The following is a 12,988-nucleotide window of genomic DNA, read 5'->3' as shown; positions in this document are numbered from 1 at the left end:
TGAATTAGACAAGTAATCATACTAGTTAAAGCAACTTCTCTAGTTGGGCAATCCCTGATCTCCAACCCTGGATTATTATTAATGCTTAAGTAAATAAAAAGAGAAGCTGAATGATGTCAGTGGGTGCTTACTACTTTAAGAATAGCAGAAGGAATATCCTTGGGGTGGCAGAATGGAGAGGCCAAGGGACTCGGAGATAAATTGAAAACCAAACCCCAATGAAAAAGCAAAACCCACGGCCACAGAGTTAATTCCAACTCACAGCGAACCTACAGGACAGGGAAGGACTGCCCCGGGGTCTGAGGCTGCAACTCTTGGTGGGAACAGGAAGTCGCATCTCTTTCCTGGGAATGACTGGGGAGTTCGGACCACTGACTGTAAACAGCCCAATGCATAGCCACTTACTGTGCCACCAGACCTCCTTAAAACTTCTCCAGAAAAATGGCCCTCAAGGGGAAAATTCACCCCATTTAAGAAACATTGACTTAAGACTTGATCTAAGAGTTTTCCAGGGGGATACTGAGCCCTCTGGTGACTTTGGTTACCAGAACCTGAGCACTTTTGTTTTGTTTTTTCTCCATCTGTTATTTGGTTGGAGTCCACTTGTCCTTTTACATTACTAGCATCAGGGCCTGTATTAGTCTGGGTACTTAGGAGAAACAAATGCACAGCAACTCATAGATAAGAGAGAGTTTTATGCAAAGAAAATGTGCATCACGAAAACACCCCAACCCAATGTTGCCCAAGCCCACAAGTCCAACATTAACCCATTAACCCTACACCAGTCCACAAAGTCCTCCACCTCACAAAACAGAGGCAATAATGCCGACTGCAGGAGGAAAGCTGAGTCAGTGAATGTGTAAGCATCTCAGCACTGGCACGGGTCTCCACACGGCTGCTCCAGCACCCAGGGCTGCATCGGGATAAATCCATGCGGCTTCTCCTTGGGGATGTCTTGTAGGAAGTCAATCTTGCAAGCTGAAGCAGGGAACTGCTAAGGCAGCTGCACCCGATGCAACCATCACAAAACAAGAGACCCGAGAACTAGAAAGGCGAGGCTTCACCACCCATTTATCCCTCCGCCTTTCAACCAGCACCACATGTGATTATCGGCCAGGCTGGCACAATTAACTAACTCAGGGCCCCTCTTCTTCCATAGCACTTTGGAAGACAGTCTTTCCTTAGCTTCTCACCTTTCAGCAGACCAGGGTGTGGAAGCACTTAATAGTTTTATGCTTTTACCAGAATTTTCCTGCTAGTGGCTAAAGGGACATAGAAATGGGAATTTCAACTATAAATCATTTCGAAACATTTGTCGTATTAAATCTGTGATGCATCAGAGGTCAAGGGGGATAGAAAATAGCTGCCGCCTACCTGCTCAGATCCTCCCTGCATCCTACCTCTTCTGCCCATTCACGAGGCCGTGATAAGTTTTTTCAGTTCAGTAAAGTCTCTCGCCTTTTGGCACCTTTCATGGACCAGAAAATTATATATAAAAGAAGCTACAAAATCCAAGCTTTACTCAATACCAACTGTGCCAACCTTTTTAAGCCTCAACTTACAATCCTGAAAAAAACTGACCGTAATACCTTCTGCCCTAGGACATTATCTAGATAATTAATGAGGGGCCATAAGAATGGTTTTGCATCAGTCCCCAACATCAAATAGGTAGTTTTAAATGTTACTGTGTTAATTCTATTATACTGTGAAAACACTGTCAATACATTATTTTCTTCTAGGAAAATGTGCTTTATACAATTTATGTATGTGTGGATTGTAATAAGAGTTGTATGAGCTCCCAATGAAGTGATTTTTTTAAAAATCTTCTAGGATAGTTGAAAAGTACTAAAAAAATAAACCTCATTGGATTCACTCTTTAAATATGTAAACTATAATTTGCATGTGTTCCTTTGGTGGTAGTTAGTTACACGGTCAATTAAAACTGGTGGTTTTTCTCATCTTCATTTCAAAAGGTAAAAAGAAGGAAAAGAAAAAATGTGAAGCTTTCCTTTCAAATTATCTCTCTCTTCCCATCCATTTTCCACCTCCTGCCAGCCGAATGCAGCGAACGCTCTCCAGGTTCATAGCAAATGGGGGTTGGTGACCGCGTCTCAGTAGAGCCTTCCAGCTCCGTCATTTGTAATCAGTCTTATATGCTATTTCATACTGTGTGCCTGCTCACAACCACATGGTTTTAACTGCGTAAAACTCTTTAAGTTTTCTAATGGCAATACTTTTTTCTTAAATTCTCAAATGGCCTCACTGCCCTGTCCACCTAATTCATCTCCACCTAAAAGCACACCCTACAAACAGAATGAAGTCTGTTGTCCCACTATGTTCCCACCGTAGTGCATTTATGGTCTCTTGCAGGATGGGGCACTGGTATAGTCGCTTAACCAAGTTGTTTCTGTTCACCGTACTAGTGCCTGTCTTGCCGGCAGGACTGTTGCCTCACTGAAAGAACAGATATTGCATTCATCTTTTCATGCTGTGTGGTCCCAGCACACTGACTATGACAAAGAATTGAGTCGGTGTTAAAAACCTCTGGTGGCATAAGAGGTTTTTTTTCAAGTAGAAGCTAACTTGTCCTCTATTTCTGTGAACAGGAAGTGAAGTCCCACATATGGCTGCCTTGAACCACACTGGGGTTAGCCACAAAGTCTTTCGCTTGCTCGGCATCCCTGGCCTAGAGGACAAGCACATGTGGATCTCCATGCCCTTCTTCATTTCCTATGTCATTGCCCTGCTTGGAAACAGCCTGCTCATCTTCATCATCCTCACCAGGCGCAGCCTCCATGAACCCATGTTCTTCTTCCTCTGCATGCTGTCTGGAACAGACATCGTCCTCTCCACGATCACAGTACCTCAGGCCTTGGCCATCTTCTGGTTTGGTGCAGGGGAGATCTCCCTGGCTCGCTGCATCGCTCAGCTCTTCTTCATCCATTCCACCTTTATCTCTGAGTCCGGGATCTTGCTGGTGATGGCATTTGACCGCTACGTTGCTATCTGCTACCCACTGAGATACACCGCTATTCTAACAAGCAGCCTGATTGGGAAGATTGGCATAACTATCTTTCTCAGAAGTTACGGCACAATTGTCCCCATCATATTTCTTTTGAAAAGACTGACTTTTTGCAGAAATAACGTTCTTCCACACACTGGTTGTGAGCACATTATCTTGGCCAGATATGCCTGTGATGACATCCATGTGAACATCTGGTATGGATTTTTTGTTCTTATGTCAACAGTGGTCTTAGATGTTATGCTCATTTTCATTTCATACATGCTTATTCTGCATGCTATCTTCCGCATCCCTTCCAAAGATGCTCGTCACAAAGCTCTCAACACATGTGGCTCCCATGTCTGTGTCATCACCCTCTTTTATGGGCCCGGGATCTTCTCAGTCCTCACGGAGCGGTTTGGACGCCACATCTTACCCCATATTCATGTCCTGCTGGCCAATGTCTGCATCCTGGCTCCACCCATGCTGAATCCCATCATTTACGGGATCAAAACCAAACAGATTCGGGACCAGGTGATTCATGTGTTGTTTCCAAAAGAGATATGACTTTGATCATGAAACTTAAACTACTGTTTTTTCAACACTCCAGGTCACATGTGAAGTAGGCTTTAGCAGCTCCAGTAGGTGGATGACAACTGAACCAGGATCGATGGCTCACTGAGTCTTTGTATCAGGAGCATGTCCACAGGGAAGCTGTAGGGTATGCTTTGCAGGGTCTCTGATCAGTAATGAATGGGCAACTTCTGGTAACTCCCAGAGCTTTCTCATTCAGCTATATAAGTGAGTTTACCTTTTAAATCCAACCTAGCTCTCTAACCTCACACAAGTATTTGGAACTAGATGAACTGTGGATGATTGATGAACTGTTCTTTTGTGGTTTGTTTCATGCCTTGATGGAGTGAAGTAGCTCCTATTCTTATCTAGCTAAGGTAGGGCATTGCTTTATGCATTTCCCCCTTCTGTCCTTTCTACTATCAAATTTTTATTTTCCACCAGCTTATTTCAATCTATAAACAATCTGTTATTTTTCCTACGTAGGGGAAGAGAGCAAAGGGAGGGAGGAAAGAATGTACTGTACTTGAATTCCCCTACCGTTTGTCTTTCTCATGCTTCTCTGTCTCTCTCTTCACCTCTCTCCACTTTCTTCCTCTCTCCTCTCTCGCTCCACTACAGTAAAACACCTTGAAAGAGTTGTCTACATGTCAGGATTCAATATCTTCCTCCCTATTTTTCTTTTTTTTAAAATACTTTTATTGGGACTCTTACATCTCTTATCACAATCCATACATTTATCCAATGTGTCAAGCACATTTGCACATATGTTGCCTTCATCATTTTCAAAGCATTCTCTTCCCACTTGAGCCCCTGATATCAGCTCCCCATTTCATTCCCCTCCCTCCCCTGCTGGCCTCCCTCACAAACCCTTGATAAGTTATGAATGACTATTTCCAGATCTTACATCATCCTCCGTTGCCTCTCACACACTTTTCCATTATTCGTCCCCCTGGGAGGGGGTCATAGTTTGAACCTTGTGATGGACTCCCCTTGTCTCCACCCACCCTCTCCTAATCCTCCCTATTTTTCTTGATCTCATTTCACTCATTCTTTTTCCTGCACCATTACACTGCCTGCCTGAGTGGCCTCCACACTGCTGAATACAATGATCAATATTCAGTTTTCTCATTCTTGAAAGGTCACTTGTCTTATCCTCCTTGTCTTACTGTAATCCGGCTGACTGTGCCTTGGTCTCTTTTGATGGGTTTTTCCTCTTTTCTGTGACTATTTAACACTGGAAAATCCAGGACTCAGTCCTTGAAATCCCTACTCTTCCCTAGCTATATTCGCCCTCCAGTCTATGACTGGATTCAGACCAGAATTTCTCAACTTTAGTACTATAGACATTTGGGGATACTTAATTCTGTTGTGAGGATTACTTTGTGCATTAAAATATGTTTAGTAGCATCCATGGACTCTACCAACCAGATGCCAACACCACTCTTCTCTTACAGTTATGATGGCCAAAAATATCTTCAGACGTGCCAAATTTCTATGGGGCATGGCAAATTCCCCATTTGAAAAATTCTGCTTTAGACCCACCAATATGCAAAAAAAATTCCAAAGATGTATCTCCAACCTCTAACTCAAACTCTAGACTAAACACTTCTAACTTTGTACTTAACTTATATACATAGGCATTATTAAGTATTTCAAATTTAATAAAAACTTCACTGTGATTAAATCAATTCTAACTCATAGCAACCCAATAGAAGCTGGCCCTGCCCCTGTGAGTTTCTGAGACTGGAACTCTTAACAGAAGTAGAAAACCTCATCTTTCTCCCAGGGTGCATCTGGTGATTTTGAATTCCTGACCTCACCATGTCCAAATTCATACTCTTACCTTATTCTCAAACCTCCTCTTCCAGCACTTTCCCATGTCATGAAAGACAACTTCATTCTCTCATGCTCATATTATTGAAGTCATGTTTAGCTCTTTCTCTTTCATATTTACATCACTCCAAGGCCTTAAAAGAAGCCCTCATGACACAGTGGTTAAAGCACTCGCCTGCTATGCAAAGTTGATGATTCAAAACCACCAGTTGTTCCACGGGGAAGAGATGCCTTTCTATAAATATTTACAGGCGTGAAAGTCCTATAAGGCAGCTCTACTCTGTCCTCTGGGGTCATTATAAGCCACATCAACTCTGGACTTAGTGACTTGGACTGCCTTCCAAATAGTTTCCTGACTGCCCTTCTTCCAATACCCACTACTACCTATTTGCTTAGCACAAAATTTGGAATAATGATCTTACAATGTAAATCAAATATCCTCAATCTTTGTTGTGTTTTTGTCAAAGGCACTCAAAAGTAAACTTCATAGTCCTTACTAAGAGCTACATGATCTAGTCCATACACTCCGAAGTCACTTTTTTATTGGACATATTTTTTAAGGTACCCTACCGAACTAAAACAGGTGTATTTACGGAACTTATCTGCAGACCACCCCCAATTGCACAGACGTGTATGAACACCTTTTGCGGGTGGCACTGTGACCCACCAGGACTCCGAGGGAGAAAGGTTAGCTCAACAGTCTCGGAAACCCTGTCCAGGGTTGCTGTCAGGTAACATCAAGTTAGTGGCAGTGAGTTTGGTTTGGTTTTAACTGTATGAAATGGTCAAATGACAATACATGTTTAAGCTATTTTCACATAGATTTTAATATGCCCCAAAGAACACATACACACAAAGACTTACATGGGAATGCTTATAATAGCTGTATTTATAATCGCCTGAAAATGAAGATACCATCTACCTCCATTAATAAGAGAATGTTTACAATGTATCAATCAAATATAATGAACTGCTAGAAGGAGCCCTGATGGTGTCGTGGGCCACACGCTGGGCTGCTAAACACCAGAACAATGAACTTCTGATTGTAAAATAATTTCTTTTAGAACAATTCACACAAGACTAGACCCATGGGAAAAAAACCAAACTGACTGCCATCGAGTCACTGCCGACTCACAACGACCCCCTGTGGTGTAGGGGTCACACACTGGGCTGCGATCTGCACGGGCAGTCGGAAGCCACCAGGGCTACGTGGGAGAAAGACACTCCGGCAAGGCGCAGAGGTGTGGAAGAGCAGAGGTGTGGAAGAGCGTGGCACGAGGGAAGAAGGGTGAGGAGTGAGCAAACAATGTCCTCTTTGAGGAACCTATCTTACGGGAGTGAAAAGAGAAACGTTGTTGAACGGGTTATTTATCCCCTAGTATGCTTTTTGCTATGTGGAGAGGAGAATCCTTGAGACCACTCTTCCTTGACAGCAAATAGCAAAACAAAATCCAAATGTGTTGCTCTCTGACTCATAGTAACCCAGTGTGTGTCAGAGTAAGGTTTTCAATGGCTTGCCATACACTACCCAGGGACTAGAAAACAGTAAGAGGGTCCCCCACTCTAGCATTCTCAACACCTACACAGTCTTTCCTGGTTAAAAGAACCATCAGACTTCAGACTACTCAGATCCATGAGTTTCCACTGCCAACATCTGCATATGACTCCTGTATTCATTCCACAGATTTTGTTTAAATATTAAGTACCTTAATTTTTCTTAATTTTATTAAATTTGCTGTGGTTGATAATATACCTGTCAAAAATATACATCAGTTCAACAGAGTGTACATTTACAGTTTAGTTGCATTAATTACATGCAGTTGGGCGACCATCCGCACTCTCCTTCTCAACAAATATTTAATGTGCCAAGAAATATTTTAGGTACTAGATAAAACAGGACAGAAATCAAACAAAAGTTGCTCCCCTCATTGGACTTCTTTTTGTTTGAAAGAATATGACATGTTTATCTCTATATAATGGCACTTTACTACCATTATCATCATCATTAAATGTTATCACCACTCACTTACTTGCTCACTGCCACTGAGTCGATGCTAACTCACAGCGACCCAAAGGACTAGATAGAACCGCCCCTGTCGGTTTCTGAGACTGTAACTCCCAACAGGAATAGAAAGCCCTGGCTTTCTCCCGAGGTGGTTTCAAACCGGTGATCTTGTGAATCTCAGCCCAACAAGTAACCACTATGCCAACAGAGCTCCTTATTAATGTTACGGAGAAGAATAAATTTTAGAAAGGAATTAGAGCACCAGTTGTGCTCTGTCACAGTAATTGGGATCTTAAATATTATGGTTGGAGGAGGTATTGTTGAGAATGTTTTGACTAAGAATCTGGTAGAGGCAAGGGACAAAGTCATGAAGATATAGCAAAGGAGAATCTAAGCAGAATAAATAGCAAATGCAAATAAGAACTTCATGTAGAGTCATTAGATCTTTCTATTAGGGATTGAATTATGTCCTCCAAACGTATACATTGTAAATCTTACCTCTATGCCTTTGGTGATAATCCCATTTGGGAATGAGTTGTCTTTGTTATGTTAACAAAGCAGGATTAGAGTAGGGTTGATTTTGAGTTGATATCTTTTGAGATATAAACTAGTGAGAGAAGTAGAGATTGGTGCCAGCACTCTGTATTCAGACTTCCAGCATTCTAAACTATACGATCACCATTTTGTTGATTAGAACCACCCATTTGCAGTGTTGCTGTAGCAGTTCTAGATAACTAAGACAGCTGTAAGGACTATGGCCCTTAGTCTGCAGTAGCACTTGGTGTTTCGACAAGGATACAATGAAATTCTCTTTTTATTTTCATTATAACACCTTAGACCAATAGGAATTTGTAGAATAAACGTGTTTTTAATTATATAGCGGTGATGGTCACACAATGTTGTGATACCAGAACATTTCAAATTATTCAAGGGTCACTTTTATGGCATGTGCATTACATCTTAACATAAAAGCCATTAAAATTATAGGATGAAAATAAACAATGCATATGAGAAGGTGGGTGGAATGAAGGTAGAGAAGGAACGCCATTAAGAAGGAGTTGAATGATACATGGAAGAAAGATAAGAACTCAGGGTAGGTCTGAACTGCTGGAAGATTAAAGGTTCTTTTAGATGGTTCCTGGAAGGCTGCTGGACAAAGTGGTTTGATGGTAAGAAGTTCCATGTGGACCAGATTAGATATGAGATGCCTATTAGACATACAAGTAGACAAATTAAGCAAACAATTAGAAATACAAGTCAGGAGAGAAATTTGATGCTAGATTGCAAATTTGGAGGTACTAAGCATACTGAAATGGAATCGTGAGAATAGATGAGATTAGAGAGTGATTGTAGCAGGAAAAGAGTATAGTCCCAAGGATTGGGTTCTTGGGAGATCTGGCGTTAAACAAGGAAATGGGAAACACCCATGAAGGGAAACCGAGTAGTAGCCAATAAACACAATTGAACTGAATGAGTAAATATTTTCAAAGGAGAATGAATGTATCAAACTGCTATTACACTGAATAAGCTGAAGATAGGCTTTGAATATTGATGTAAGGGTGAAGATCGTTATGACCTTAACAAATGTAGCTTCAGTGACATTATTGACTGAAAGTCAAAATGGCATGGAATCAAGAAAAAAGCAAAGATAGAGATTCAAATCTATGCATGGGAAAATTCATTCAAAATGTTCAGCTCCAACATAAGTGAATCGTTCTAGAGATGCTGTAAAACTCCAAAACCAAACTCACTGAGTCGATTCCAAGTCATCGAGACCCAATAGGACAGGGTAGAACAGTCCCTGTGGGTTTCCAAGATTATAAGTGTTTGCGGGACTAGAAAGCCTCATCTTTCTCCCAAAGAGTGTCTGGTGGTTTTGAACGCAGCCCAGTGTACAACCCACTACACTCCCATGGCTGTAAGGGTTAGTTCAAAACATTTTGTTACATTATGGTTTTATATTGGAGAAACATCAACATCAAACAGGTTGAAATTATACTTTTAAAAGCAAAATGGCCAAGATGTAGAGGTTATGTGGCAGAATGGGCTTCCTAATTCTGATACAGAATTGAACAAGAACAGCCAATCAATGCATATCAACATTACGAAAGAATAAATTATCAATTACCCAGAAAAGACCGCTATCTCCAGTTCATCTGATTCCATCCTCAGTTCAGTGCTATAGAGAGGTGGACTAGTTCTCAGTTTTATTAATGAGAACACAAACTAAGCATGGAGAACAACCATATTTAATGAATGAGTAGAGGTTTTGAAAGAAACCTGCACCCAAGTCCCCCTGTTGAAATTGCTCTGGAGATGTCACCTTACGGATTCATTTGACCTCTGCTGGTGCCAACGCTCACTTCACGAAGGGCTAGAGCTGCCGAGGAAACAGAGTATCCGCTTCCAACATCAGTTATTTCTGCCTTGTAAATAATATATGAACCACTTGCTCTCGGATCTGTTTGGTCTTGATCCCATAAATGATGGGGTTCAATATGGGTGGAGCCGGAATACAGACATTAGCCAGCCGAACATGAATACGGGGTGCAATGTGACATCTAAACCACTGGGTAAGGGGTTGTGAAAATCCTGGGCCCATAAAAGAGGGTGATGACGCAGACATGGGAGCCACAGGTGTTCGGGGCTTTGTGGCGAGCATCTTCGGAAGGGAGGTGGAATACAGCACAGAGGATCAGGATGTATAAGATAAAAATTAGCATAATATCTAATATCACAGTTGACATTAAGGCAGAAAATCCATACCCTATGTTTACTTGAATATCATTACATGAAACATGAGCCAAGACAATGTGCCTACAACCAGTGTTCTGGAGTACATTGCTTTTGCAGAATGTTAATCTTCTCAGAAGAAATGTTTGGGGAAATTGTACCATAGCTTCTCAGAAAGATAGTCCCACCAATTTTTGCAATCAATGAATGTGTAAGAATAGTGGTGTATCTCAATGGATAGCAAATGGCAAGAGAGCAGTCAAATGCCACCACCAGCAAGATCCCTGACTCAGAAATGAAGGTAGAATAGATGAAGAAGATGCACTGATTCTGAGAGATCTCCCCAGCATGGAACCAGAAGATGGCCCAGGCCTGAGGTACTGTAGATGTGGAGAGGACAATTCTGCCCCAGTTAGCATGCAGAGGAAGAGGTACATTGTTTCATGGAGGCTGTTCCTTGTGTAGATAATAAAGATGAGCAGGCGCTTCCCAAACAAGGCTATGATAGAGGAAATGATAAAGGGAGTGGAAATCCACATGTGCTGGTCCTCTAGTCCAGGGATGCCCAGCAAACGGAAAACTGTGTGCCCCATACCAGTGAAGTTCAAGGTGATCATACTTGGATCTGGCAACCTAGGGCCTCACCACCTCTTCACGGAGACAGAGAAATTTTATGTTATAATCAATCATTCAGGTCACCAGGGGTAATTTGGCACCTACCTCAATCCATCCTATTTGTAAGGAGTTATGACACATAAAAGTAAACAAGATGTGGTTTGTTTTTTAATGATATTATAATCTCATAAACAAGATGTATGTCTAACTAAAATAAAATGATCATATTAGCGTATTAGTAATTTAAGAAACATTCTAGATGGAAATAAAATAGGAGAAATTAACCCTGTGATGGTAAGAAGAATAAGTTAAACAGACTCAAAGAGTCTATTTAAGTAGAGTAGGCTAACTCCGATTAGGGATTGCCAAGCAGGTAATGGAGTAAAAAATAATTTGGAAGTCTACAGAGGAACACTGGGCATGCAATGATAATGTTTAAATAGTTTTGAGCTCTCTGAGGTGATGACATTGTAAATTTGGAAAAATTAATGAAGTAGATTGACCTTTCAACGCAAATCAAATAGACTGAAGATCATCCTGTGGGGGTAAAAATAGCCATGATGAGTTTTACAAAATTATTTTGTATACAAAAGTATTTTGTATAAAACACCAGGGAGGAATACACTCTTAGAATGATATGTGACCAAAATGACGGCATTTGCCCAACAACAAAACTCAGAAGACAGGAAGGAGCTAAACAGAATGAGGAGAGACAGAACACAGGAGGAATAATGGACCATGCAAATCTGTCTCCTCCACATTGAGCCCAGAAGACCTAGAAATAAAGGGTCCTGAAGAGAGGGAGGAAAATATGGGACAACATTCAAAATAATTTAAAAAATAACAGGCTTAGTAGATTGATGGAATCTTGTGGATCCCTCAAGACTCCATGGCCCTTGGTCCATGGCCCTATATCGATCGCCCTTAGTCATTCTTCAGTCCTGGAACTAAGCTCACCCCACGTTATAATATACAGGTACTCCTTGGAACAAGCATCCATGCAAAGTCAGAGGAGCAGCTTTTGCCCAGAGATGAACTTCAGAAGGCAGGAATGGATAGGGGGGAAAGGTAAATAGAAACCATAAACACAAGAAAGAAGAGGGAAGAGTGGTGTTACATTGTGTGGATACTGCAAGCAATTTCCTGTCATAGAATGTGTGTGAATAGGTGAATGTAAAATCAATGATCTGCTTCATAAACCTTTACCTAATTCACAATAAAAAAATTTAAAATAAAACATGGCTACAAATTCCAGAGTTTAAATGACTTGATAACCACAGCTTATCTTTAAACTCAAGTTTGTTAAATAACAAAGGAATACTTGTATTATAATCTGTTTTACACTAATTCATATATTGAATTTCCAATTGTCTTTGGTGACTTAAAATGGAGCTAATGATGTCTAGTTCCCACTAAAATTGAAGCAAAAAGATCAATATAGCCATGTTAACAATTTATTGATTGAAGTACAACATGTGCATGCCTAATCAAGGGATGGCGTGGAGGAAAGGATGTATGGACTGCTGTGGAGAGTAACAATGATGTGGCCCATGTGTATGCGAGGGAGAAGATTGTTAAACAGGTGACTTTCAGTCTATGCTCCCAGGAGTAAGGACTGCTCTTGAGACCTTTAGCAAAATATAAGTCTCTGCTCTTGGGCACCCACCCTTTGGAGAATCCTAATGTGATCTACCCGATTCTAGCCCATGAGAACTCCATTTGAAGGAAGTGAGTGATCTTTCAATCACTCTGAAGTGACACTTTAGGAAGACTTTATCCAGACTACATAGTATAGTTTATTAAGTTAGTAGTCAAAAATGTACAATTTTTCTCCGGAGTGAGGTCGACAAGTTGTTGAGATTAGTGCAGTTATGTGCTGGAGCCATTTCCATGGTTCCATTTGTTCATGTCCCTTTGAAACTCCAAATTCAGTAATATCATACGAGTAACTTAACATTGGCCTTCATGGGAGTATATGGATCCTGCCAACACTACAATGAAGGTCAAGTTTATCTAATTACATATATGTATATGTATTTATATATTTTTAAATCTGTGTGTTTGTGTATGTACCAGTTTGGCAGTACTCCACTGGATGCATCACAGATATGTGCCATATAAGAAGAATGGCAAGTTCATTCTAGGAGGGGAGGGTGAGAAGACTCATAATTTGAGTACCCTGTGTGTTAGTCAGGGTTGACCTGAGAAACAAATTCATAGACACT

The 12,988-nt window shown here is 41.0% G+C and overlaps 1 protein-coding gene and 1 pseudogene across 1 annotated transcript; one reads left to right on the top strand and one right to left on the bottom strand.

Moving 5' to 3' along the window:
* Positions 1-2,623: 2,623 nt before the first annotated feature.
* Positions 2,624-3,568, top strand: LOC101664574 (olfactory receptor 52B4-like). The gene has a single exon (XM_004708902.1). The coding sequence runs from the start codon at positions 2,624-2,626 to the stop codon at positions 3,566-3,568; it is 945 nt and encodes a 314-aa protein (XP_004708959.1).
* Positions 3,569-9,831: 6,263 nt separating this feature from the next.
* On the bottom strand, positions 9,832-10,765 carry LOC101652308 (annotated as a pseudogene).
* Positions 10,766-12,988: the final 2,223 nt, after the last annotated feature.

Source organism: Echinops telfairi, unplaced genomic scaffold (genome assembly GCF_000313985.2).
Source record: "Echinops telfairi isolate 266 unplaced genomic scaffold, ASM31398v2 ScPeMD7_1713;HRSCAF=2227, whole genome shotgun sequence".
Taxonomy (NCBI): domain Eukaryota; kingdom Metazoa; phylum Chordata; class Mammalia; order Afrosoricida; family Tenrecidae; genus Echinops; species Echinops telfairi.
The sequence above is the reverse complement of the archived record's forward strand: the minus strand, read 5'-3'. Positions and strand labels throughout refer to the sequence as shown.

Bases quoted from the DNA above. Each gene is read 5' to 3' on its own strand.
- LOC101664574 (XM_004708902.1), top strand. From the start codon at position 2,624: ATGGCTGCCTTGAACCACACTGGGGTTAGCCACAAAGTCTTTCGCTTG.